The sequence below is a fragment of the Crocuta crocuta genome, unplaced genomic scaffold (assembly GCF_008692635.1).
Source record: "Crocuta crocuta isolate KB4526 unplaced genomic scaffold, BGI_CrCroc_1.0 scaffold256, whole genome shotgun sequence".
In the NCBI taxonomy this organism is placed as follows: domain Eukaryota; kingdom Metazoa; phylum Chordata; class Mammalia; order Carnivora; family Hyaenidae; genus Crocuta; species Crocuta crocuta.
In genome coordinates, this window is record NW_027530999.1 from 1,914,525 (window position 1) to 1,942,181 (window position 27,657).

General features: G+C 38.5%; 1 protein-coding gene across 1 annotated transcript in view; it reads right to left on the reverse strand.

The window, feature by feature from the left end:
* Positions 1–232: 232 nt before the first annotated feature.
* The window catches only part of KCNMB2 (potassium calcium-activated channel subfamily M regulatory beta subunit 2), a 33,148-nt gene continuing 5,723 nt past the window's right edge, over positions 233–27,657 (reverse strand). The window contains exons 2-4 of the mRNA XM_077770587.1: positions 17,013–17,183; positions 14,427–14,622; positions 233–517 (exon numbers count right to left, since the gene is read on the reverse strand). Coding sequence (XP_077626713.1) covers positions 233–517; positions 14,427–14,622; positions 17,013–17,183 — 652 coding nt within the window. The remainder of the gene's footprint in view (positions 518–14,426; positions 14,623–17,012; positions 17,184–27,657) is intronic.

Genomic DNA, 27,657 nt, shown 5'->3' on the forward strand with positions numbered 1-27,657 from the left:
ATCAAAACAAGATTATGAAAACAACCAACCAACACAAAACAGTTATTTCTTCTCCTGAATAATAAAGACATCATGTTTGCATATAGGACAGCTTTTGCATTATTGCTCTACGTATAAGAATATATTAAGGAACTCATAACAGACTACACATTACAAACTTAAGGTTCTTTGGTGAAGAATGAAAGGAAACAGTATTTGAGCTTTAAAGAAAATGATCTCATCCCCTTTGCTTTTATCTATTGATCCGTTGGATCCTCTCACAGAGCAGGGAGAGGTACTGTGTGAGTTTCACCATGGCCACGATCACCACGCCCCCAGCCATCATACATGTTGGCCAGAACAGTGAATGGAACAGCACGTTGGAACTGTAGAGTTTGGTTAGGATGACACTCTTCTGGTTTCCTTCTGGGTCAGAAAAGCAGGAGAAGTGTTGATACTTCCTGAAGTTTTCCATGACAACATTCACCAGGGACATGGATTCTTCAAAATTTTTTCCACACTTAGGTATATAGGAGCACTGTGGAAAATGAGACAACCTGTCACGAGAAGATACTTTCTCCGTGTATATATGTATGCCTGGTACTAGGAGGGGATAAGATATTGAGGTCACCTTAATGTGAAATAACCATGATGATTATTCTTTTTGTATTTAAACCAGTACCTCCAGAAACCCCAAGACCTCACACAGTAAGGAAAACAATGTTTTTAGGTACTTGAATCAGAAGGACCTAAATAGTTCACCCATATATAGTTTGATTATTAATTAGACTTGGATGATTCCAGTGGATTCTTTTTACTATAGCATGATGAATTTTAATTATTCCCTACCAAACACACTCTTCTATGGAATCAGAATGTCAATTTCTGTCTTTTGTCTATCCATGGCTGCCCATGTAATATCAAAACCTACCAGTTCTGTCAGGGAAAGTAGTTTATTCTCTTTTTGGCTTGGCTTACTTTACTCAGCCAAGTCACCTTGTTCACCTTGCTATAGTAGTCAAGGAAACAGCTATACCTGGTGAATTGTTGGAAAAGAATCCTGGAAAGGGTAAAGATGTTGACTAGTTAAAGAGCCGTGATGAATTGTTCATGCTCAGTGAGCATGATGGCATGACAAAGTAACTTTTTCCATAAACCAGGGAAAAATACAACAGAACCAAATGAGTTTACTCTTCAAGCAGTGCTCATCTGATAATTTATACTATATTTCCTTTAATCTTTCCCCTCTCTTATCTTTCTGATTATATCTCTTCTACATGTCTCTCCCTTCCTCTTATATACTTATGTCCTTGAATTTCTTTCTTTGTCTCTTTTCCTTCCCTGCCTTGTCCTGACTCCTCACCTCACTCTATGTTTTCCCCTCTGTTCCCTCTTCATGTCCTTTTTCTTCCTTGCTTCTCTACATACAGATGGAATTAACGAACTTTGAGTTTTTATTATTGCATGTACTTTAGAACACACTTTTTCTAATTTAAAAAGCAGTCTTCAAGGAGATGAAATCTTTGTTACCCTTTCTCCTTGGTCTGTCAATGAGCAGTGACAAAACTGGTTTTTTGAAAAGTTAGGAAAAAAGTGATTGAAAGAAATCTACTCAAACCACCTCCCGCCGTCCCACCCCAGCCAGCCTTACAGACAAATCTCACAGGTGTCTGCACTTGGCCCCAACTCTTTGTTTTTCTAGATCATAGGGCCCTACATTCTTAAAAAATTGACCCCAACTACAAAACATATTCTTCTCTAGCTTGACCACAACACACATCACAGATAAGCCCCAGTCAGAGCCCCTTGAGAAACCTGCTGCCTCCTGCTCTACTGGCCAAGAGTCGACCCCTGCCCCCCACAACCCCCCACCACCAGGGGCATAGCTGCAACCCTTTCACATCCTTCAAAATGCCTTAAAAGGCCCAACCTAACAGAAATGGGGGGCTGACCCCTCTCCTCCCTTGAAGAGTGAATGAACTCTGTCTTGCTTATTGCTCCACTCTGTGCAATTCTTTGCCATCTGTGTTGCTGGCCACCCCAACGGTGATTTAAGTCACTTTCCAGGGAGATGTGTGAGTCTTTAGCTAACTCTTTCCCCTCTTTAGCATAATTGCGTTTCAACAGGAAAAAAAAAATCCCTTCCCATTGTTAAACATAATATTATTAAATGATTAACCAATTTTTCTGAATTGAATCGGTTTGTGACAACATCACTGCTAATCTATATAATGTTTTGGTGTGAATTAGACAGCTATGCCCCTTCTTTGGAACACTATTATTTTTCTGTTGAAAAATTGTCATAATACACTTACTTTATGGGAAAACCTCACATATTTTACTGCTATTATCAATTTATAAATTGTGCTTACAAATATTCACATCTGTGACTTTTTACAATGTGACTGGTACCCCAAAGGTTGTGCAGTGCACAACTCACACAACCGTATGTGGAGAAAAGAAATGAGGTGGGGAGTGGTTGAATTTTGAGGTACATTGATGGAAGCTTTGAGGGTAGGATCCTGCATTTCCAGAACAATTTAGACCTGTAGATTTCATAGGAGAAGAAATATAAAAGAAATGGAATGAGTTTTGCTAACAGTGTAGGTTTAGATTATTCTTTTCCCTTACTTTGTTTATAGTGTTGTAATCATTGGGTTCTTTGACTATAAACAGCATGAAGATTCTTACTTAGTTAAGAATGAAGATTGAGTATGTGGGTATTTATCGTAAACCAGGCTTAAAGTAATGTTCTCATAGCAGGGCTGGTTGACACCTTCCAGTGTAACCAACTAAGAATAAGTATGAGTACACTCATACATATGAGTACAGCAGATACACTCATAAATATGAGCATAGCTGAGAGCTGGCACGAGAACATTAAGGGTCTGAAAGTATTTCCAAAAAAGAAGAATTTCTCAGTGAGTTTCAACTTAGTACAAAATTAGCCGATGACTCCATGAAACAAATTTTCTACCAGTTGGACCCCTTTTGGATCAAAAGAGCTTAAGGCAGGATGGAGATACCTACCATCATTATTTTTTTCTTCTTCAAAGCTGCCTCTTGTCTTTATAGTTTTAAAAATGTTTTCTGAAGCCAAGTGTTAATGCCATCACAGACAAGCCATTTGTGGTTGAATTCGAACAGAGCCAATTTAGATCATAAGTCTATCAGGCTTCTGTATATATTTGTGCCAAGACAGTTTATAGTAGTAGTTTCAGTAGTTATTAGTACGAAGTATTGAAATGATCTTAATAATGGCATTCCACTAAAAATGGAGTTTTTCTTTTCTTATGCTCTTGTGGATTGATTTGGCTTAAAACATTTTTTTTGAAGAAACATTTGTCAGTCAAATGACAATAATTCTGTCACTAGGTAAGATTCATTCAAGTAAAATGAGATGTAAAGTATTAAAAAAAATTTTTAATTTATTTTGAGAAAGAGAGAGAACAAGCAGGGGAGGGGCACAGGGAGAGGGAGAGAGAGAATCCCAAGTAGTCTCCTTGCTGTCAGTGCAGAGCCAGATTCAGGGCTTGATCCCAGGAACCATGAGATCATGACCTGAGGTGAAATTAAGAGTCAGATGCTTATCTGACAGAACCACCCAGGCATCCTGATATAAAGTACTTTTGAGACTGTCTAGCAAGGACCTAGTACAGGTTTAATACTCCTTATTAACGGTTCAAACCATCAGGGTCTCAAATATGTTTTCTGGAATGGGCAGATAAGGCATGTTCTATATAGATCAGACTCACTCTGCCACATGTCAATCATTCATTTACTTCTATTATCGATGGATCCTTCTTTCGTCATAACCAATGCATGAGGTGTGTAATGAGCCAAAGTTGTGTTCAGGAGACCTGGTTACTGTGTATCTATGGGCAATTTACTTGGCTCCTCAGAATCAACTTTATCTGTACAAAGGGGTTAACAGCCCTCTGGACAGGGTTTGTGTGAAGAGTAAATGATGAATATGCCTAAAGCCTCAATAAATTTTCATTTATATACTTTCTTATGGGAATATCACATTGTCCACATGATCTTCTAAAGTCTCTAACCAGGTGCCACGTATTAAAGTATGATACTTCTAAGGAGGGCAAAATTATTAGTTACATGGTTTTCACAGGGGCAGTGCTGTTCGATGGCTTTTATGTTATGGTCCTTGCTTTTGTGTCCCAGGAGACTTGACATTATGCTGAATCCCACACTAGGATTCCAGGTTTCTGTTTCTATGGCTCAAACGATAGCCATGTGTACATTCCTGAGGCTGGTATGAATTTGGGAGTGAAGGTTTAATGACCTTATGATTTTATCACATGCTTGAAGAATCATTTTCTCTGATTGGTTTAGGATACACAGAATGTGTTTCAGCAAATGGAAACTTTACTAAGTGAGCTATGTTTATTTGGAAAATATAATATAGATTGAAAAGATAAAAATCCCAGCATTTTACAGCATTCTTGTTTTAGTGGGAGGTCTGGGATAGGAAAGACTTAACTTTTAGACTCTGCATGATATATAACATAAAGGAACATATGAGTAATAATTTTATGTACACAAGACACTTAAGTACCAACCAAAATATGTTAATATATGTGTTTTTACCATGGCCTTGAGTCATTCTTTTTTTGTGTTTAACAGAAGAATATATAAACCTTGCAAACCTCTGAGGTGCTCACTCAGTGGAAGACATAGTCTCCCACACCTCTTCTCAATCCTGGGTTTTGTTAACAGCCTTCTTTGCTTTCCCACATCCCTTAAATTAGCTTTAGTATTGAAAACTATGGAGTGGGCTTGTTGGTATGACCTTTCCTCTCCTAGCTAAGGAAGCCTGCATGCTGGTGACTTCACTTGTGCCCCTGACATGGTGATGAAGATCCAGAATTTCATATTTTCTACAATTCTTTGAAAAGCGACTGAAAATTTTCATTTCTGAGACTGAAGATTCTCAGTTCCAGAATCTTTTACATCACTGGAGTTATTTTTATTCTGATGGTGGACAGAAGTTTTGAGAAACTACCTGTTGGGCTTTGCTTAGACATGCTTTGCTGGGAATGTATGGAGTAAACAGTGGCAGACCTTCACTCTAAACATAAAACGTGTGGGGAGAAGTGGGGGTAGGGCAGTGGGAAGGGGGTGGTTTGGCTGAGTAACCTCACTGGCCAGTCTGTTTTTTAAATAATGGTAGGAAAGAGGCTATCAATTCTCTGGATCGCCTCAAGCAAAGGGTTTATTCTTCATTTGTTCTTTTATAAAAAGAGAAGGGTTTTTATTTCAGAGAGGGGTTAGAAATTTAATGAAATCCAATCAATGTTGAGTGTGCTAATGTGCTGGATAGCATGCTAGACACAGGCATCAAAAACAAATAATAGGGGCACCTGGGTGGCTCAGTCAGTTGAGCATCTGACTTTGGCTCAGGTCATGATACTGTGGTTCGTGAGTTTGAGCCGGCATTGGGCTTTGTGCTAACAGCTCAGAGCCTGGAGCCTGCTTCAGGCACAGATTCTGTGTCTCCCTCTCTCTGTCCCTCCCCCATTTGTTCTCTGTCTCTGTCTCTCTCAAAAATAAGTAAAATTAAAAAAACCCATAAATGATACAAGACAGATCATTAGAAACAGGAAGAGATTATAAAACAAGGATGGGCTGATACAGTGGGACCAGGAATGAAGCTAATGAGGCTTTGAGTAAAGATATGTCCTCCACAGAGAGGACCACAGATTTGCTCTCAAAACTTGTTAGTAGCCAGGGCATCCCAAGCCCACCATGGCCATGAGATAAAAACATAAAGATTGCTCATGTGAAACATAGATATTCTTGGTTCTAGAGTCAGATGGAAGTGTTTCTCGTGTCCTCAAACAACGAATGTCCTGCATGTGGTGATGAAGCTGGCCTGCTATGTGATGTGCCAGGGTCTGTGTTCTGTGCTGGAAAAGAAGACAGGGACCCCATGTTGAGAGAATGTAGAGATCACCTACTGGAAGCCTTGGGTCTCTCCTGTCCACAAGTATAGTTCAAACTTTTGAGTTTTTTAGATATAGATGATGGATAGAAGAGATGAGAGAGAGTTAGTTGGGATGTTGTTTTCTTTCCCTTTTGAGACATGTTCCTTATCATGGCTTCTAAAAAAAAAAAGGTGAATCCCCAAAAATCTCACAAAATCTACTGTCTGCTTGATCTTGGCAAGTGGGATTGTTTGAATTATTTGAGGGGAGACAGGAAAACAGCATTCACACTCTGCTGTGCACTGATGATTCTTTCGATATTGAGACACAGGTCCCTCCAGAGAGAAATGTTCCTCTCCTGTGTTCCCCAGAACTGCCATGTTGTTACATTTATGCCTGATTTGGAGTAGAAGAGTTAAAAGGACCTAGGAAGTCTACTAACTAAATACAAGCCATCTGGAGCCTTGAGATTAGTCAATACCCAGATGGCTAAACCATGGAGGCACCCCTCTTCCCAGTTTACAGTGTATCCAGTTAGGCCTAGAGTAAGTCAGACACCTGGTCTGCCCTTGCCCTTTGCTATGATCCTCTTTCTCAGCAATTGGAAAGGAGTAGATTCCATCTCCAAGCTTTTCTTCTTGATGCTTAGTTCAGGCTCCTTTTGGGCACACTCTTCCTTTCATTTCTGCACTAAGGTACCCTGGGCTGTCCTAGAATTCAGTTTTGGTGAGAAGTGACTAAACTTCGTCAATCATAAGAGTGTCTGAATCTCTGGTCTATAGGTAGCTTCAGCAAAAGTCTCATAGATATCCTTCAATTTAAAGTGCTAATTATGGGGATTTCAAAAATCACAGTTCCAGGCATGTCTTCTGCCCCTTTTTAGCCTACATTCTATCTGTTTAGTCTCTATTCTGTGAAACTGGTGCTGAATACATAGCCCTGACCTTCCCCATGGATCACAGATAATTCTATTCTGTGTGCATTGGCCTTTTGATCCTAAGCAGCTCTTGGGATATGATGGAACGGCATGGATTCTCACCTGTGCACTAAAACGTGCCATCAGAGGATAAATATTTCATAGAATTAGATTTTTCATCCTCTCAAGGGGATGTTGTCATATTTTCTTCTTTAACAGCAGGATGAGATGAGGAGACTTCGATTTTTATTCAGACCTAATTAGTAGTGAATGTGTGACTTTAGGAAAATTATTTTATTTTCTGAGCTCAGTTTCATGATTGCAAAAAGTGAAGATAATAGTGGTACCTAAAATGTGGGGTTGCTGCTGTAATTAAATGAGTGAGTTCATGTAAAATATTTAATATGATACAGTGCCTGGAACATTGTAAACTCTTGATAAAATTTGACTATTATTTTAGGAGTATGGTTTTAGTCAGGATTAAATGAGATGATTTTTGTAAAGTTCTTACCATAGTGCTGAGGACATTGTATATGGCAGACATTTGACAAGTATCGGAACCTTTTATTTCCTATCTAGATTTTCAACTTCACTTTTGTTTCTTTCCTTTTACCCTCGCCCTCCCAATGCAATGCAAAGGACTTCATTGCTTCCAAGCTTTGCTTAGAATTTTTGGATCTTATAGCATCCAAACTCAAAGCTACATAAAGTCTGGTTCTGCCACTGTCTGGAGACATTTTTAGTTGTCACAATTGGAGAGATGCTAGATGCTAGACATCTAGAGGGCAGAGGCCAGGTATCCTACATTGGACAGGACAGAAGTCACCCTCACAAAACAACAAAGAATTATTCCAACCCCCACCCCCTAAGTATTGATAGTGCCCAGGTTGAGAAACCCTGGTCTAGATATGTATATTCTCTGCATTTCGTAAACCCAGAAGGCTTCAAAATGGGTGACAGAGTGAGGGACAATGGTGAGTTTGGAGTTGCAGATAATTGGCTAGTTTCTAGAACTTATTCTATATCAATAATAGCTGTCTTCCCCATGACAGTTATAGATAAAATATAATATGGTACTATCCCATATAACCAAAGAATGGAGGTGATATTGTGATTTATAATAAGAAATACATATTTGTTTTGTCCCTGTTTCAGGAACAGAGTTCCTAAAACCTTTGGAATTTCCTAAGTGATAAGAGCTATAAAGGTGTCCTTTGTTAGATTATAAGGTGACTTTGGGACCACCCCTAGGGATAGGTGCTGGCTGCCAGGAGAACCACCTATGTGATTAGAGGGTTAGAATGTTCAGTCTTACCCCCCTGATCTCCCAGGAGAAGGACTGGAGAGTGAATCAATTGCCAATGGCTGATGGTTTAATCAATCATGCTTAGGTAATGAAGCCTCCATAAGTCCCCAAAGGACAGGGTTAGGAGAGCTTCCAGGTTGGGGAGATTTGGGGAGAATGGCATGTTTGGAGAGGGCTCTGTGCCCTTTCCCATACTTTGCCCTATATATCTCTTGCACCTGGATGTTCCTGAATTCTATCATTTTAAAATAACCTGGGAATCTAGTAACCAAAATGTGTCTCTGAGTTTATGAGCTACTCTAGCAAATTAACTAGGGGGACTCTGGAATCTCCAATAACCTGGGCTTTTGACTGGCATCGGAACTCGAGAGGCGGGCAGTCTTCTGGAACTGGGCTCTTAATGTATGGACTCTAATGCTATCTCTGGGTAGATAGTGTCAAATTTGAGTTGAATTGTAGGACATGCAGCTGGTTTTGGAGAATTACTTGATGATGTGGGTAACACCCTCTCTTCCCACCTCAAACAACACTGGCACTGAGTTCAGAACCCCTTTAATGGATACATTTTCTGGTTTTATACCAAATTTTATTTAAAATCTACCCTCAAACCACAGAGTCATGTTTTGAGAATCCCTGGTGGGCAGAATAGGTTTTAAACTTCCAAAGGAGCCTGGCATTGAGCAATTTAACAACCATAGTGAATTAATCGTCAACCACTGTTTAGGATTCCTCTGACAGCCTCTCGGCGTTGAGAGGCAGGGGCAGCCAGTTGCTCTACAAGACCATGCCAGCTTATCAGCTTAAGCAGCTCCAACTATAATATTGACAAAAGGCTGGGCATTTGTTTTAAAAGCTAAATATATATATATATATATATATATATATATATATATGAGAGAGAGAGTGAGAGAGTGTACACAAGCCAGGGAGGGGCAGAGAGAGTNGAGAGAGCTTGACTGATAAACACCCTTTTGCCTCCTGTTTTCTCAGATCAAAGATGGTCAGTAGTACCTTATGTATCTCAATAAAATGATGCCTATTTCTTGGTAACTCTGGGGAAGACTGTGAGCTTGGGGTAGGGTAACAGGAAGGAGAGCTCCACATAAAGAATATTTTTATGTTTTCCATGGGAATATCCTGAATATTCCCCATGTTGCATGAAGTTTGTGGTTTAATGACCTTCTAATGTGGAGGTAACTGTGTTTTCAATATGTATACTTTTTTTTAATGCTTATTAATTTTTGAGAGAGGGACAGAGACAGAATGCAAGGGGGGCAGGGACAGAGAGAGAGGGAGGCACAGAATCTGAAGCTGGCTCCAGGCTCTGTGGTGTTAGCACACAGCCCGACATGGGGCTTGAACTCATAAACTGAGACGTCATGACCTGAGTCAAAGTCGGATGCTTAATGGACTGGCTTAACCCAGGCGCCCCAATTTATACACTTCTGATTAAAGGCAGAGGACAGAGGTTCAGAGTGTGAAGAGCTGTGGGGCCAAGAAGGTGAGCTACCTTTCCCTTGGGAGTATATCCTGAGTCTAGAGGGGGACTGAGAGCCTAGAAAGCTGAACAGCATGCTGGACAGCCTTGCAGAGCTAGGGACAGGACCCATCATTGAAGATCTATCAGGTAGGAGCCCCGATGACTGCCCCCCCATCCATTATGTTGGGGCCCTTAAGGGATTGCATCCTAGGAATAATGGCAACCTGAAGTAAATCTTCAAAGGGACTTCAATTCAGACTTGTATATCTCAGTTTATGAAGTCAGAATGACATGATCACGTATGGCTTATACACTCAGGAACCTGGCAGAAGCAAATGGAAATACTTTTAGGAAAAGATAACATCTTGACATCGTCCCAGGCTTAAAATTATTTTAATAATTTTAATAATTTTATAATTTATTACAATAATCATAATTTTACAAATATGATACCTGATAAGAAATAACCAGCTATTACAAGACAAACATGAAAACATAGAAAAGAAGAAAAGAAAATAACACCTTAGTGGCTGTGGATATTGAAGTCATCCAGATAAACTTTAAAATAACTATAATTTTACTTTTAACATTGAAGGACTTAAAAGACAAGAATGGGGATATTTCAGAAAATTAGAAATGGTGAAACAGACTCAAATGGATATTCCCGAAATGAAAAATACAATACAAGAAACTATGAACTCAATGGGTAAGCTCAACAGTAGATTTGTCAAAGCTGAGGAATGAATTACAAATTAGAAGATAGATCAGTATCCAGAATAAAGCACTGAGAGATTAAAGAGAGGATAGCTACGAGAAAGAGAGAGTAGGATACACAGGGGATATGATGAAAGAGCCTAACATATGGCTAGAAGGAATGCCAAAAGGAGAAATAGGAGCGAATCAAAGCAGACAATATTTGATGACATACTGACTGAGCACTTTCTGAAATTGATGAAGAACATCAAGGAATGGCCAAAGAAGCCCTGGGAAGCAGTAAGCAGGCTAAATAAAAATAAATGCACACTCTGCCACTTAAGAGTTAAACTATAGGAAACCAAATAAAATGCTCTATAAACTAAACCAAGATTAGCTTCAAAGAAGCATCAATTAGACTGAGAGTTGATTTCTAAATAGTAATAAAGCTTACCAGGGGACAATGGGATGTTTCTGATGTGCAGAAACAAAATAATAGCCGACTTCATATTTTACGCTCAGTGAATGCATCCTTCAAGAATGAAAGTGAAATAAAAATATTTTCAGGCAAAGGAAAGCAGAGATAATTCTCTAGAGCAGATATAGCACTAAGTAAATACTAAAGAGTAATCTTTATATAGTAGAAAAATGATCCCAGATGGAAGAACAGAGATAAAGGAAGAAATGAATGATAATAAAAATAGAATACTATGAGGACACATCTAAATTAATATCTACCATCTACAAAGACAATAATGATGTCTGCATGAATTTAAAGTGTATACAGAATAAAATGATAATACATTGGGGGGACAATAAGTAGGAGTTAAGATGTTTTAATGTCTTAGTCAAGATTGCAAGTTGTAATCTGTAGGTTAAATCCTAAAAGAATAGTAATACAAAAGATAATGTCCAAGAAAAAAAGTTGGGGGGGGATCAGATTATAATAATAATCTAGTGAGGAAAAGTGGTCTTTTCATAAGTAGACTTGGGCAAATGGCTGTCAACATGAGAAAAAAAGAGAAACCCAGAAACCAGGCTGGAGGGAAGGTGGGTGGGGGATGGGCTAAATGGGTGATGGGCATTAAGGAGGGCCCTTGTGATGAGTACTTGGTGTTACCTGTAAGTGATGACTCACTAAATTCTACTCCTGAAACCAATAGTATGTGTTAATCAACTTGAATTTAAATATAGTCTTGAAAAGCCAGGGCTGGGGGGGGNNTAGTGGTGGTGGTTGTGGGGTGGGAGCAGTGGAAAGAAAGCAGACTCCTGCATAAAAATGAATTCTGGGCAGATGGTATTCTAAATGTGAAAGGAGAAATAATAACATTTCTAGAAGGTGATTTAGGAGAATGAATTTATGAACTCAGGATAGGTAAAGACTTTTAAACAGAACAAAAAAATACCAGGAAAACAAAACAAACGAAAAAAACCTCCCCCAAACCCAAACACCAAAACAACAACCACACCACCACAACAGCAAAAACAGATTGACAAAATTTGTCTACATTGAAATTAGAAAGTTCTTTCATTCAAAGACATCATTAAGAGAGTGAAAAGGCCATGGAATGAGAGAAGACATTTATAACACATATAACCAAAAGAAGTTCATATCTAGATATAAAGAATTCCTGCAATGAATATGAAGAAGAAACAATCTGATAGAAAAATGGACAAGGGACTTCAACAGACATTGTCCAAAAGAGAACATCCAGATAGCCAATAAATAAATGAAAAGGCACTTGACAACATTAGTTATCAGAATCACAAAGAAATATCAGTACATTAGCTAAAGTTAAAATTACAGATGATAGCAAGGGTTGGTAAGGATTTGAAACAATAAAATCTCTCATGTATTCAGGGTGGGAGTGTAAGTTGAGCAGGCATGTTGGAAAACCATTTGGTATTATCTACTAAATTTTCAGATATGTGTGCCCTGTGATCTAGATATTTCATTCCCAGGTTTATACATAACAGAAATATATCTGCTTGTGCACCAAGAGACATATACAAGATATATAATTCATGGCAGAATTATTTGTGATAGCCTCAAACTGTACAGGATTCAAAATGTCCATAAACAGTAGAATGAATAAGTAAGTTGGCATGGTCATACAGTGGGATATGATACAGTAATGAAAATGAATGAACTATCACCAAGTGGAATGGCTCTAACCTACGTATTGTGTGAAAGAAGCCAGACACAGAGGGAAATATTCTGTATAATTCCATTTATATAAGGTTTAAAAACCAGACAAAACTAAAAGATAATGTTTAAGGATATAGGCTTCGGTGATAACAGTACAAAGAAAAATTTAAAAAAGTAATTACCATATTGTCAGGATGATTGTTACCTTTAGCGAGAGACAGAGCCTATTATTGGGAGGGGGCATGAGGGGTATTTTTGCGGTGCAAGAAATGTTTTATTTCTTTACCCTCGTGGTGGTCTATGTATTAAATACTTGAGCTGCACTCTGATTTCTTGCATGTTTCTGTATGTTATAATTCACGGTTAAAAACAAGGTAGTGGGGCAAATAAACCAAACAATGACCTAGTGTCATGCTGACAGCAGATACTGGTCCTAAATTTTTAACTGAGACTTTCTATGCTAGGTTCACTCCCTGTTTATAGCCTAAATAATGCATTCACAGGGCTGTAGTGATAAAATGTCAAAATAAGGAAATGGAAATCTGTCCTACTTTTTGATGCCTCTTCAACTTTGGCCAGTTTCCAGTTCCGCAGAGATCTGAGAGTTTTATAGGCATTCGCCATTATAGGTCAGCTTTGATTTAAAGATCTGACTTGAGGGAAGATCTTGAAAAGCAAACACTTGTGGAAGAGCCAAGCTTTATATATTTGCAGAACAGGGTTAGGATTGGTATTATTTGTAGCTGCGACAAACGAAAGGAAATCGCAGCAGACGTTTTCAAACGATGGTCTCTGAAATATTCATTATGTTCAGTCCTCAGAGATATCTGCAAGGATTTTTTCAAGTTACTGTGGCCAAAATGCAAGGTGGATTTTCTTACTTTGTGTCCATATAACACAAAACAGGTCCTATGTTCTAGCATCTAATTTCTAAACTACTTCATTTTTTCAGTGCATATATAACCTGTATCATTTAGGTGCTGATCACTGTGATGGATTGTGAAGTTTTTACAGAAAGAGTGCAGTTCATGAGGGTTGTATCCTAGTAATGAGACCAGTTGTCCTACTGGAGAGTGGCATCGGGTGCTCTTGGCATATCTAAATTGCTACCACAAATCCTAAACTCGCTGTATTTAACTTAACATTGATAATGGCAGGTTGGTTCTGCTGACACGTTACTCATCACCTCAGACCTTAGAATCGCAAGTGTTCTGTACAGCTTTCACACAATACACACTGGTTGTGCATCTACCATGTGGAGTTGAGTATATCGGTGCTGGGAAATTCAGCTCCTGAACCTAGTGCATATGAAGAGGGAAACACAGACACACACGCACACTGTGACCATGGATTGAAGCCCCCCCCCATGCCAGGCACCATGATCTGCTCCACACTTTACGTACACAGCTCTGATCCTCCAAATGACTTGGCAAGATGGCCATTGTTATTACCTTTTTAGAGAAAAGGAAGCTGAAGCTCAGAGAAACTAAGTTATATCCCTGTGACATTGGCTATGGAAAAGCAAAATGCAGTTTTACTCCAGTGTTCTCAGGTATATGACGAATACCTGTTTTTTTATTTTTGGGTGTTTGTTTTTTGTTTTTTTGTTTTGTTTTTGTTTTTGTTTTTTGTTTGGCTTGTACCACTTGGACTAAGCTGCACTATTGCTTTGAACGACCCAGTCTATTTGTGCATAAATGATAGAACGTTTACTTTCCTAGATGATAGTAAAGGGTAAGTCTCCACTCCCACAAAATGGGGGAATGATTTGTCTACAACATGCACAGAAAATAAATGTCTCCCAGTCAAGAGTCAGATAGTTCTACAAATGGAGGAGGCAGGGCCTGCTTTCCAGGGGTATTTTCCTTTGAAACATTGGCGCGGGGAGGCCTCAGAAGGCTGCATGCAGGAGCTCTGTGGGGGTGAGCCAAATGCAGTGTGTGTGTGTGCCAAACTCCTACCTTCTGATTGATTTTCATGGTCTCTTCAGTGTGGTAGAGAAGGAGCTTTTCACCGGAAGAAGTCAGGTTAACGTACACCTGGAGGCAGGGGTACTGAGAGAGTTTCCAGCAGTCGGGACCACAGCTGAAGGAGCAGTTAAACGTTTCTGTGATGGACGCGTTCACCAAGGTGCATTGAGACTCCTCAGTCCACACGCTACAGAGAGAGGCGAGAGTAAACACGGGCCCGGACGCTAAGGGCGAGGAAGGCGTAATCAGAGGGGGTCATCTTAACCTGAGGAATCCAAATCTATCATGCAATCTGTTTGTTAGAGTTTATGCCTTTGAATTGAGCAGCTTTAGGCCAAGTACAATATAAACATGGATAAACTGCCTGGCACCTGAAAACTTCCAGTGACTTCTCTCAGATGTACTACACTATCCAATGCTTGATTTAAGTCAGGTTTTTACTTTTTTATCAAATTCACTGGTAAGCATAAGGCATCTTTGATGTCACAACCTGCAGCCGCCCTGTATTTCTACCTTGTCAGCAGTACCATCGTACCCAAGTCCTCACCTCTGCAGTGTCTGCCTGGTTTGGAGGTAGCCAAGGTGTGAGGGAGAAGGGGAGGGAAGATGGCAGAGGGGTGGGGGGTGGGGGCTCGAGGTCCAACTTGATCGATACAAGGACAGTGATATATTTCTTTTTGTGGCCTTTCTAATAAGGGAGAAAAGATAACCCCACCCTTTCATTGTACCAAAAACAATCACTTCTAGCATCTTGACTTCACCCTAATTGGTGTTTTATGTACATTTCCAAAACTTTATAGGTTGGGTACTAAATTTTTCTTTAAGGTGAGTTTACTGAGAGTCAGAGAAATCAGGACACATGCAAGGGCACTTAGCGAGTAAGTGATGGAAATGGTGATTCTGCCCAATCTGGCATTTCTCTGAGGCCCAGCCTCGTTCCGTGGTACTGGTTTGCCTCCCTTTGAACACAGTGGAAGAGAGGCCCTTCTATGGAGATAATGGGCTCATGTCAGTGCCCTGGAACCTCTGCTAGAAAGATTAAAAAAGAAAAAACAAACAAACCTCCAGTTGCCCGTTGGCCAGTTTTTTACTCTGAAATACTTATAATTTTACGATCAAGGGTAACATTTATAATTAAGAAGTGACACACCAGCAATCAAAGTTTTGCCTCTGGGCATAAACTGATTACCATTGTGATCAGAAAACAGCACACTTTCTTTGCAGATTAATACCCTTTCCTTTTGCTGGACATGTGTTGACTTCCTGTTTCATGTCCAGCTTTATGCCAGAGGCAGGTTACTAGCCCTGACCCCCTCTGGTGTGGCAAATTGTATTTTCCTAGGACATGGATGGTCAGGTTTTGCTTCTACAAAAGGGAGAAAAAGTCTTAGATGGTTCTAAGCAGATGTGAAGATCTGAAAGCGGTTTTGGAATCAGTGAACACTCAGGCCTGAGGCATCAGTGCTTTCATTGAGAAGGAGCACAGCTGAAGGCATCAGAGACACAGAGCAGAGCAGTCACAAATGGAAAGATGATGCCTTAATTTTAGCAAATTACTGTATTTCAGCTAGATTTTGCTTCTAAAATGAAAGTATTAATTTGGGTGGAGAAATGAATGCCACAAAATGGTTTGACTCTCTTTCAGATCGAAATCTCAATTTTTCATTTGAAAGGGCCTCATTCCTTTGAGCCAAACCACTGTGAGACTTACCCCATTAGTTACAGCAATGCTGGGCTCCCCTGTGCTCAAAGTGTCCAATTTGTGGACAACAGTTAGCTGGAGAGGCTGTGGGGATTTATCATGTGGCTTACTCAGGGGGAATATACTTGCTGTTTCAGTATTTAATTGCCTCCCTATCTATTCAGTAAACCTAGGGCAAATATTAAAATGAAAGGGATTCAAAATCTGTTACTGTTCAAAGTTGATGCATAGCAGTGTTTCTCAGCTTTGACAGCACATTAGGATTACCTGGGGGAACTTTGAAAGATGTTGGTGACTGGGTCCCGCTATAGGCCATTAAATCTGACCTGGGAGAATGGGAGCTGGACTGAACATCTGTATTTTTTAAAGTTTCTCAGGAAGTTTAAATACACAGTTGAGAACCACTGATATGTGGGGTGATGAAGAGGGGTATGGGCTGGAAAAAGAAGGATGGTGGAGAACAGAGGAGTGAAGAGGCAAGAATAGGGACTCTGGAATTAGTGGGATGTGGGTTTGAATTGTACCTTTGCTATATGCTAGAGTTGTGTGATATCAGGCAAATTATATTTATCTTGAGCCTCACTTTTGCCATTCTTATAAGAAGTATATTCATATCATATTTGCCTTATAACGTATCTGTGAGCATTAAGCAAGTCATGTACAGAAAGTTCCTGCACATAGTAGGTAGTGTATACATAGAACTATTTTTATCATTATCATTCAATAACATTATTAAAAATACTACATTCTAGGCACTGCTCAAAGTTATTATTGGGAAAGGAGGTGAGAAAGAGGATTTTAGGATTGATAAACTATGGAAGAGGAAGGAGAAGGAGAAGACAAACGACCGTGTCCCAACCCCCCAATGGCATTACCTCTGCATGTATGAGCGCAGGAGTGTGATTCCCAGCAGAAAGTACATCATGATGGAGCAGACCATCATGGCCAGTCCCAGGAGAATGGCCCGGTCCTCTCCTGCTTTCAGTGCTGTGACAGTTTTCCTTTTGTCCAGGAGGTCGTGGTCCCTGATTTTTTGGTAAATATTTCTGAGGTTGAAAATAATACAGTCTTACATGAAGTTCACAGTTAATCAGCACACTCCTAAAGAGTGGGTAAGTCTCTGCCCATGCTTTCCTTCCTTTTTAGAGGAGCTCTCTAAATCTACCTGAATGCAGTCGGATCCCACTATGTGACAACTGTCTCCCAATATACACACACACATGCACGCATGCACGCACACACCAACCTTGAGCAGAAACAATTCCCCCTTCTTTCCTTGGGGCCCATGTCTGATTGTAAATACTTTTTCCTCCTCTTAAATCTGAAGAAAGAAAACACTTCCTTCAACTCTTAAAAGAATGCTTTTGGATTTGCCATTTAACCTCCAGCTGATCATTATCGATCACTTTATACTCTCTGAATACCTAACAGAGCATTAATCCAAATAAATGGCAATATACCTCGGAAATCTACCAACTTAATACCTTATTTCCCTTAAGTAGTAATAGACAGAAGTTATTTTGGTTAATGTTTTTCTCAAGCTTAGGGTAGCTTAGGGCGCTGTTGGCTTGAGATTTATAACCTATATGAAAATGTGGAGTGGTGACCCAATCTTTTTTCCTATAGATGTAAACACTTGAGTGAGTTTTAAAAATGTCAGTCAAGGGCCAGGCTCCATAACTTTGGGTACTTTTATTAGTATTTTTTTTTTTTATTTTCACAGCAGAAACATAGAGTAAGAAGGGACATGAGATTGGACCAATTGGCTCCTGAGTTCAAAACCTGATTTCCCTGCTGACTACCTGTGTGATCAAGGTAAGTTCCTCCTCCTTTCTGATTTCCAGTTTCCTGAATAGTGGGAATAATGTTTAACTACATTATAATGGTTGAATGAGATGACATAAGTAAATCATCCAGGAGAATGACTGACGTGAAACATTTAACAAATGCTCCCATTGGAAAATGGGGTGGGAAGCTACAGCTCTGTGATAGGTTCGTCAAAGTATCTTAACATTGCTGCAATCTTCCAAAGAATTTCTAAAGGATAGAATGGCAGGGAAATAAATAATGTAGAAAGCTAATGAGTGGGAGACTGAATTTGAAAGAAGACCTGGAGGAGAAGATAAAAAAGAAGAAACTGCTGGGGTGCTGGTTGCTTGGAGAGATATGTGAGAAGTGTAGGATTTGGTAAAGCAGGTGACTGGGGAAGGAGCAGCTCAGGACCTCCTTTAGTTTCTATTCTGAGAAGCAAGTTTGGGATAGCAGGGGCCCAGGAGTAGGGGTGTTGTTGGCCTTTAGGGCCTGGGAAGACAAATAGCTGAAAAATGGAGAAATAAATTCTTACGGCTTTTTTTTTTTAGCTTCAGACAAAAAGCCAACATACACAAGAATAATTTCAGATTTTCTTTAAAATTTTTATCCCTAGTCATTCTTGTTGCTTGGAAAAAAAATAACCTGAGTAAAATCTAGAATGGGACTTTGCAGAGAAGGGAAGAGATCCTTGTTACTAGTACAATTGTATATATAATCAGGGCTTCTGTTTAGGTTTGTGCTCTAGGATGGTAGGATGGTCTTACTGATGTTGGTGACTGGCATCCATTCTGGTTGGCTAGTTCATTCTGGGCTGGTTGTTAGATATTTTGATTCTCTGTAGAAAAGTGTGAAAACATGTACGAACTTAATATATTTCCAAAGGGTTTTAGGATAGAGTATTTATTAATTTAGTTATTGGAGCATGAAATTAACCAATTAGCTTATTATTATTTAAAGTTGTATTCACCAAGTAGTTTATACAAATCTTATTCTTTCCCTAAGGAGTGGGCCCATTGTAGTAGGGGAATTGTAGCTAAATAGAAGCCATATTTCTGTGATCATGTCCTTCTTGGCTCCCCTCCACCCTTCCTCACTGTCAGCTGCTCATTATCATCATCACCAGAAGCCCTGAGAGTTCATATCTTTCATTAGTCTACAGACCCCAAGTCAAATGTCCCCAGACTAGCTGCTCTGCTCTGCTTTTGACTTCCAGAGACTGGTCACTACCCACCTTCTAAGTTTCTCCATTTGCTTCCTGAGATTTCCTTGGGAAAATATAAGATTTATATCAAAGCTCTTTAAATTTGACTCTTTATTAACTTGATTTAAAAAATCTGTGCCCATTAGCAATGAAAGCCAATAGTAGGCAGGGAGAAACTGAGTGACTTCAAAGATCTTGTTGTAGGGTGCCTGGGTGGCTCAGTCAGTTAGGCATTTGACTCTGGATTTTGAATCAGGTCCTGATCTCACAGTTTGTGAGTTCGAGCCCTGCATCAGTTGCTGTGGTGAAGGCACAAAGCCTGCTTAAGATTCTCTCTCTGCCCCTCCCCTGCTTGTGTGCAAACTCTTTCTCACTCAAAATAAATAAATAAACAATAAAAAAAAAAAGACCTGTTGCAAAAGTAATGTGATGTTACTAGGCTATTATTTATCAAAATGTATTTAATTCTGATGGCTGTCTTTGAGGTTTGCATTTACTGCAGAGGGAAGCCAGCAAAGAGAAAGCAGTAGTCTCACAGTTCCAGAGGATTAGGCTGTCACTCTACATCACTTATGTCAGTCCATATCCATGAAAGAAGCAGTGTAATCAGTTATGTCACCAGAACAAGAAGCATATAAAAGTGATTCAAATGAGTAATTTAAAAACAAATCATAGTTTGGAAATGGGTGACAAATGTTCTTCATATGCTTTGGAAATTGCAAAGAAGGAAAATGGTTGGTTTCCACACAGACCAGAGATATTTGGGAAATAAGGATATTACTCAGCCAAAAGAAAGTGGATGAGTGGAGTGGAACATACTCATGAAATTTATCAGTAAATTATTATTGAATTAATGGATATATTAAGGAATGAATAATTTGGGAAAACAAAGTATTCAGTTTAAATCCACAAATTTATCTCAAGTGCTGGTAATCTCTAGTTCCTGGGGATACTGTCTCTGCCCAAGAAAGACATGAAAATAAATATCAGTAAAGGGTAGTGGATTCAATGACGGAGCGACTCACAGAGTGAGTACAGAAGGGAAGTAAGTGCCCCAGCCTTGAGGGAGCAGGACAAGAAGCAATAAGGCATTAAGGTTAGGGACACCTTCCTGGAGGTAATCCCTTAAGCAGAAGCTTCAAGATTGAATCAGAATTAACCAACTAAGACAGGGACTCTAGGGTATTTCAAACAGAAGGAATTACATGAAGGAAGGGATGAAGATTTGCAACTGCAAGGTGACTGTCAAAAACGACAAGCATTTTACTATTACTGGGATAAGTGTGGGACAGGGGAGATGGGGCCAGTGAGTTTGGAAAGGTACTAGGTCATGAAGTGTTTTGTAAATCCTAAAGAGCTTGACTTTTATCCTGTAGTTAACAGGAAGCTGTCAGAGAGTGACATAATCAGGGCTGAGTTTCAGAACGATCACTTTGGCTACAGTGTGGAGAATAGATTAGAAATAGACCAAAACAAATCAGAAAGAATTAGGAGATTGTTTCTGTAGTGTTGGCAAAGGGTGATGAGGCCTGATGATTGAAGTAGGATAGATAGAGAGAAAAGGATGTATGGGGGAACAGTGAAAATAAAACTCTAGGGTTTGGTGATTGATAGGATGTAGAGGATGATAAGGAAGTCAGAGGAAGGATGTAGATTAGATTTAGGCCCAAGTACTTGGCTTGGATCACTGGAGATGTGGTAGAAGGTGTTAAAACTAGGATTCTTCTGTCCTGACTCTTCTGGGTCCCAAAGAAGGGACTTTTGCTGCCCTGGCTAAGAAGGGAGAAGCTGATGGTGCATTATAGATTCTCCCACAAGCATAGTGTCCTGAGCTCAGGTGAGGAATGACTAATCTGACTGGTGAGATGGACCAAAGCATGACAGTCAGGGGCCAGGTCTATCTTTTAGGTGAATTTGAATGTCATTGTTCATGTATGGCACAGTTTTTAAAAAATCCTTTTGGACTTGTCTTTGTTCAGGGCTGGTGTGGCTTGCCTTTACTATCTTCAGGTAGTAAGCCCAAGTGGGAGAAGGCGGTTTACATAGTCTGAAACTAAGTGGTTATTTAGGTGGGCTCTTTCATGCCAAGCTGTCTTCAATGCTATGTTTCAGGCTTCACACTAGGAAAGCTTGTACTTTGGAAGCTATTGTGCCAGTAGTAACAGAGCTAGTATTTCATCTCCCTTTGGTTCTTTGCCTTTATTCTCTATGGATCTATCTGAAAGGGGGCAGAGGAGAAATAAGGGAATGAAGTCCAATTCAGTTCAATGAAGTACAGATCTCAGGAGAAAGAATGAATATGGAGCATGACTACAAATTCAGTTTTGAACATGTGGGATGTCCAACAGTAGGTATACAGTGGGAACTTGGATTTCTTAAAAAAAAATTTTTTTTTAATGTTTATTTACTTTTGAGAGAGAGCAAGAGAGAGTGAGCACATTAGTAGGGGTGGGGCAGAGAGAGAGGAAAAGAGAGAGAAGTGCAAGCAGACCCCACACTGTCAGTGCAGAGCCTGATGTGGGGCTCAGAACCACAAACTGTGAGATCATGACCTGAGCCAAAATCAAGAGTTGGACACTTAACCAACTGAGCCACTCAGGTACCCCAGGAATTTGAATTTCTAAGTTTGGTGCAGTTCTAGCTTAGGTGTGTTCTGGAAAAGCAGTATGTTTGAGCTCTGTTGAGGCAATCTTGGCTTCATGATAAACTATGAATCAATATGGTGGATATAAGTCAACATTTATAGATGTTGACAGAACAAATAGTAGATAATGTACGGTCTTTACTATATGTGCGGGGGACATTCTGTCCAAATCCTTTTGGTAAATGGAAGTTATTAATAACTTGTATATACAAGGCAAATCCAAGTACAACAAAAGTCTTATAATAAATCTACAAGGCAAATCCAAGTCTAATAAAATATCTTGCATAAAAAAGGATTTTCAATTATCCAATAAAGCTTCATTTTCCCCCCAAACAATAGTCAGCACAATATAATTTTATTTCAAACTCCATATTTGGATAGTTTCTTAAAGTTTGATATTAGGACTCAGGCTATATAGTTCATAAGCAAATTATTTATGAGACTATATATATATATAGTCTCATATATATATATGTGTATATATATATATGTGTGTATATATATATATATACACATATATAAAGAGTAAATGTGTAAGATTTCCCCCCGGTCTTCCCTATTTAAATTCAGATTACCTTGGTAGTTAGCCTGCCAGGAGAAAAATACTGAGGTTAAGGCAGGGTAAAGATTATTTATTAATTCATTTGTCAATATTTTTAAGTTCTTATAAGATGAAACATATGGTGCTGAGTTCTGGGGATACAAAGTGAATAAGACATGTCCTGGGGGGCTGGGTGAGAGACCAATGAAACTGATTTGAGAGGAATACAGAGGAGAAGCAAGTCAATGTGCTGTGGCCATTTGCCAAAGGATCAGTTATTGAATGGCTAATTCACCAAGTGCCAATTTACTGAAGGATCAGTTTGCTAATGAATAGTTTGCCTACTTTATCACATTTACACACTTAACAAAGACCTTTGAAAGGAGTATTGTCTTAAGTATGGTAAATGAATATGGATACCTTTTTGTTATGGATATTTTAAGAACATCTTCAATCAAAAAGTAAATTCTTCTTATGAATATATTCTTTTTAGTAGCTTTGGAAGATCTCTGATTTTTTTTTAAAGCTAAGCTTCCTAGGGAGACTGAGTCTCTTTATAAATATATTCTTATGAATATATTCATAGATTTATCTTTCTTGACTATGTGTGTGAATATATTCTTCTAATAGAAATAACAAAATTTGGCATTTCATTTGGGAGAATCTCAGTTTATGCTGATTTTTTTCAAAACCTTTTTAGAGTCATTGTCATTTTGCTAACATTTTAGCATCATTGAGATTCTTCTGACAAATTTCATTTTGACTACTTTGATAGATTTGTTAACTTTATCAATTAACCAATAGTTCTTTTAACTATAAGGTTATGGTAGTTAATTTTGAACAGGAATTTTAACAGCTTTTTGAAGATTTTTTGAAATTTTATTTCAAAATATTTTTTGTTTTGTCCTTATAACATCATCTTACAAAATGTTTAATTTGTCTCTGCTCTGGCCCTGTTATTGCAAAGGGAGGGTTCTGGGTAAAAATGGTGGGGGAAAGTTGAAGAGGAGAATCAGCATAAGGCACAGATTGGCAGTCTGCTAACCCTTAAAACTATGTAGGATTACATTGAGCACACTGAGTTTTTGGTACATAGCTAAATTTAAGAAAATTATCAAAATGATTGGCCAAATTTTGGGTGGTGGCAGTGTGTAATAGTTTCAAGCAAATTGGCCATCACTGTGTTGAGTATTCCTTGAACTGGGCATTCAGCAGATTGATGGTAGATAAACTATCCCAGGGCTATGCTTTATAAGCATGAAGGTGGTGTAGAAGTGTGCCAGTTGAAGGCCATAACTTGATTTCAGTGGTGATGGTTAAGGGTCCTATAGCAGACTGAACTGAGTTTCTGATGAGCAAACAATTGAGAAAGAGAAGAGTATCTAGGCAGAATGTGACAGAGTAGGAGTAGTTGAGTATGGCTGGACTCTAGGATCTGGTGGGTAAGGGATGGAAGGCAGCAAGCTAGTTAGTTAAGCAGGGGTCAGAGGTAAAGGATCTTGTGTGTCTTCTGAAGTTAGAAGAACCATTAAAAGAATTTAAGGAATGAAATGATATAATTTCATTTGTACTTTAGAAAGATCACTCATGTTAGTGTGGTTGATTACTTAGAAAAGTTTACATCTTGGGGCGCCTGGGTGGCTCAGTCAGTTGAGTGTCCAACTCTTGATTTTGGCTCAGGTCATGATCTCACAGTTTCATGAGTTCGAGCCCCATGTCAGGCTCCATGCTGATGCTGTGGAGCCTGCTTGGGATTCTCTGTTTCCCTTTCCCTTTGTCCCTCCCCTACTTGTGCTAACTCTGTCGCTCTCAAAATAAACAAATAAACATAAAAATTTTAAAAAACCAAAAAAAAAAAAAAAAGAAAAAAGTTTATGTCTGGAGGCAGAGGCTAATTCTAGAACTCTCCCAGTGTTTCAAGGGTTAGATAAAGAGGAATTGGGAAAAAAGCAGTGGCAGAGGAGATGAAAACTTAGATCTGAGCATCATTGCTTTCCAGAACAAGTAACACTGTGGGTTTTAATGAGACTTTCTCATCAGAGAAATAACAGTGAAGGTGCTGGAACACAGAGAGGGCAGGAAGGAAAGTCTGCAAAGGGTATGGAATCTGTGAGAGGTGAGGGGGCCTGGGAGGCATGGGAAAGATATGAATAAAAGTAAAGAATTATGTGTATCTGAAGTTACTTGGGGGAGATGCTTCAGAAACTCGTATATATTACTTAACATACTAAATATTTATATTTATGTCTTTCTGGCCTAATGAATACAGAGCTACTTAACAGTGAGAATCAGACCATATTTATCTTTGTAGGCTCAGTCTCTTGCATTTATTAGGGTCACAAAATATGTTCCTTTTATGTGGGCTAGATATGGCTACAACATGCTTAAGTTGTGAGATAGCCAGCATTAGGAGGCTAAATGACCAACTGAAAACAAATAATCAGAGAAACATGGCTGGAACAGACTCCTGGCTTCTTTTTTCTGTCAGTGTCCATTGGACTCTACCACCAACAAATTTAGTATTACTTCCAGAAAGACTTCAAGATTTTGAGGCACTCAAAAGTCTCTCATTTCCAGACTTCAAGGAAAAGAGCCAGCTGNAATCTATGGGGCAGTGGAAGGCTGAGTGTCAGGTGTGCTGAAATGAGCAGAGTTGCTATATATTTCTGCTCCAGGAACACTAAAAGTGTTATCTCATATGGCAGAGCTGGGAGTGGCATTGATTAAAACAGCCATTGTTCTGAGGTGGATGGAGCTAGAATGTATTATGCTAAGTGAAATAAATCAATCAGAGAAAGACAAATGCCATATGATTTCACTCATATGTAGAATTTAAGAAACAAAACAGATAAACATATGGAAAGAAGAGGAAGAGCGAAAAGAGAGGAATAAACCACAAAAGACTCTTTTTTTTTTTTTTTTTGTAATGTTTTATTTATTTCTAGGAGAGAGAGAGACAGCGTGAGCAGGGGAGGGCCAGAGAGAGAGGGAGTCACAGACCGAAGCAGGCTCCAGGCTCTGAGCTGGCAGCCAGCACAGAGCCCGACGCGGGGCTCGAACCCACGAACTACGAGATCATGACCTAAGCGAAAGTCGGACGCTTAACCGACTAAGCCACCCAGGCGCCCCAAACCACAAAAGACTCTTAATGATAGAGAACAAACTATGGGTTGACGGAGGGAGGTGGGTGGGAGATGGGTTAGATGGGTGATGGGTACTAAGAAAAGCAATTGTGATGAGCACTGGGTGTTATATGTAAGTGATGAATCACTGAATTCTACTCCTGAAACCAATATTGCACTGTATGTTAACTAACTAAAATTGGTATAAAAAAAGGAAAAAAGAAATAAACTTTAAAGGAAAACAAAACAAAACAATCAGCTATTTTTCTGTCTTTTGTCCACCAAAGCCTTCCACATTTTTGAGATGTGCTTCTTCATATGTATATCCTCTTCTTCTATTACTTCCAGATTTCATGTTTTCTCTTCCTTGAGCTTTACAGATGTATCTCTCTCTCTATATATATGTAGATTAATTTAATTATTCTGTTTCCAATCTTTTAAAGTACATTCCATTGGGAGAAATGTGCTTTGCGTCTGGGAACAAATGATAGTTACTTTTAATATAGTCATTAACATGATAGGTTTTGTCCATGAACCTAATGTTATTGTAAACTTATTAATCCACAGGACTTCCAAGGAAGTCTTGAAATATTATTTTATGAATAATAGACAAAGGATGAAAGCAAAATTATGGAGAAAAAAGTAGGAGTTACTTCTATTTAGTCCTGTCTTTAACTTACCAGATCATACATTTTCTGAGTGGTATCTTAATTTTTAATTCTTAATTTTTAAACATATTGTAGCCATGTATTTTTATTTTTTACCTGATCTATTAGCATTGATCTATTGATCAATTGGAATTGATAAAACTCTTTAGTGAAAAATATAGAAAGAAAGAAAATTATGTGAATCAGTTAGCTAAGTTAGGGTGACTTTATAACCTAAAGAGTCTTTGAGAAGTATTGCCTTTACACTGACTACATTATTTGGTTCTACTGCAAAGTGGTAAAAATAAGTAACAAAAAATAACTAGAATGACTCTATATATGGAGATAAAAATAGAGTTCCAAAGAACTCATGGGTCATAGAATAAAACATGATAAAGTAGGACATATTTAGGAATGAATTATAACAAAAACACTGTAGAGCAGCTAATGAGATGTGACTAAAGCAATACATAGTAAGAAATGTATAATATTAAATGCCTGTATTAGATAAGAAAGGAGCCTAAAAATTAATATGGTAGGCATCTAATTTAGGGAGTTATAAAAATATTAAGAGAATATATTAAAAGAAAATATGAGGGAAATAATAAATAATAGAAGATAAATTATATTAAAGGATCAATGAATTCAAAATTAATTTTTTGAAAAGACAATGAAATATACAAACATCTGACAAGACTGATCAAGAATAAAATAGAGAAGGGCCAAATAAATATTAAGAATTTAAAAACCATAAATACAAATACAGCATGCATTAGAAAGATAATAGAGGATATTTAAAGCACCTTTATAGCAAGGCATTTGAAAACTTTGGATACATAATTTACTGAAATATACAGTAAATTCTTATAAATATATAACTTACTGAAACATATTCAGAAACAACTAGAAAATCTGAATAGTTTAAATCATTAAAAAATAGAATCATAAAATTTAAATATCCTCATAGTGGAAAATCATTCTGGAGTATAGAAAAAGATGGAGTGCTATCCAACCTAGTTAAGAGGTTAGCAAATTTTGATACTAAAGGCAAATCAGACAACACAAAGAGGAGAGTAATGGACCAATTTCATTCATAAACATGAATGCAAATACTTAAAAAACAAGTTAGCTCACTAAATCTAGTGATATATAAAAGTGAAAACACATCACTATCAATTTGGGGCTATCCCAGGAATATAATGTTGGTCATCTGATTATCTATTAATGTAATACATAAACATATTAAATGGTTACCATTATAAGAAGAGAAACATATTTGATGATACCATCCATTCATGATAAAAAAAAAACCCTCTTAACAAATCAGAAATAGAAACATTTTTAAAAATGTTTATTTATTTTTGAGAAAGTGCAAGTGAGGGAGGGGCACGGGTGTGAGGACAGAGGATCCCGAGCGGGCTCTGTGCTGACAGCAGAGAGCGGGATGTGGGGCTTGAACTAACAAACTGCGAGATCATGATCTGAACGCAACTTGGACGCTCAACTGACTGAGCCACCCAGATGCCTCAGAATAGAAACATTCTTAATGTGGT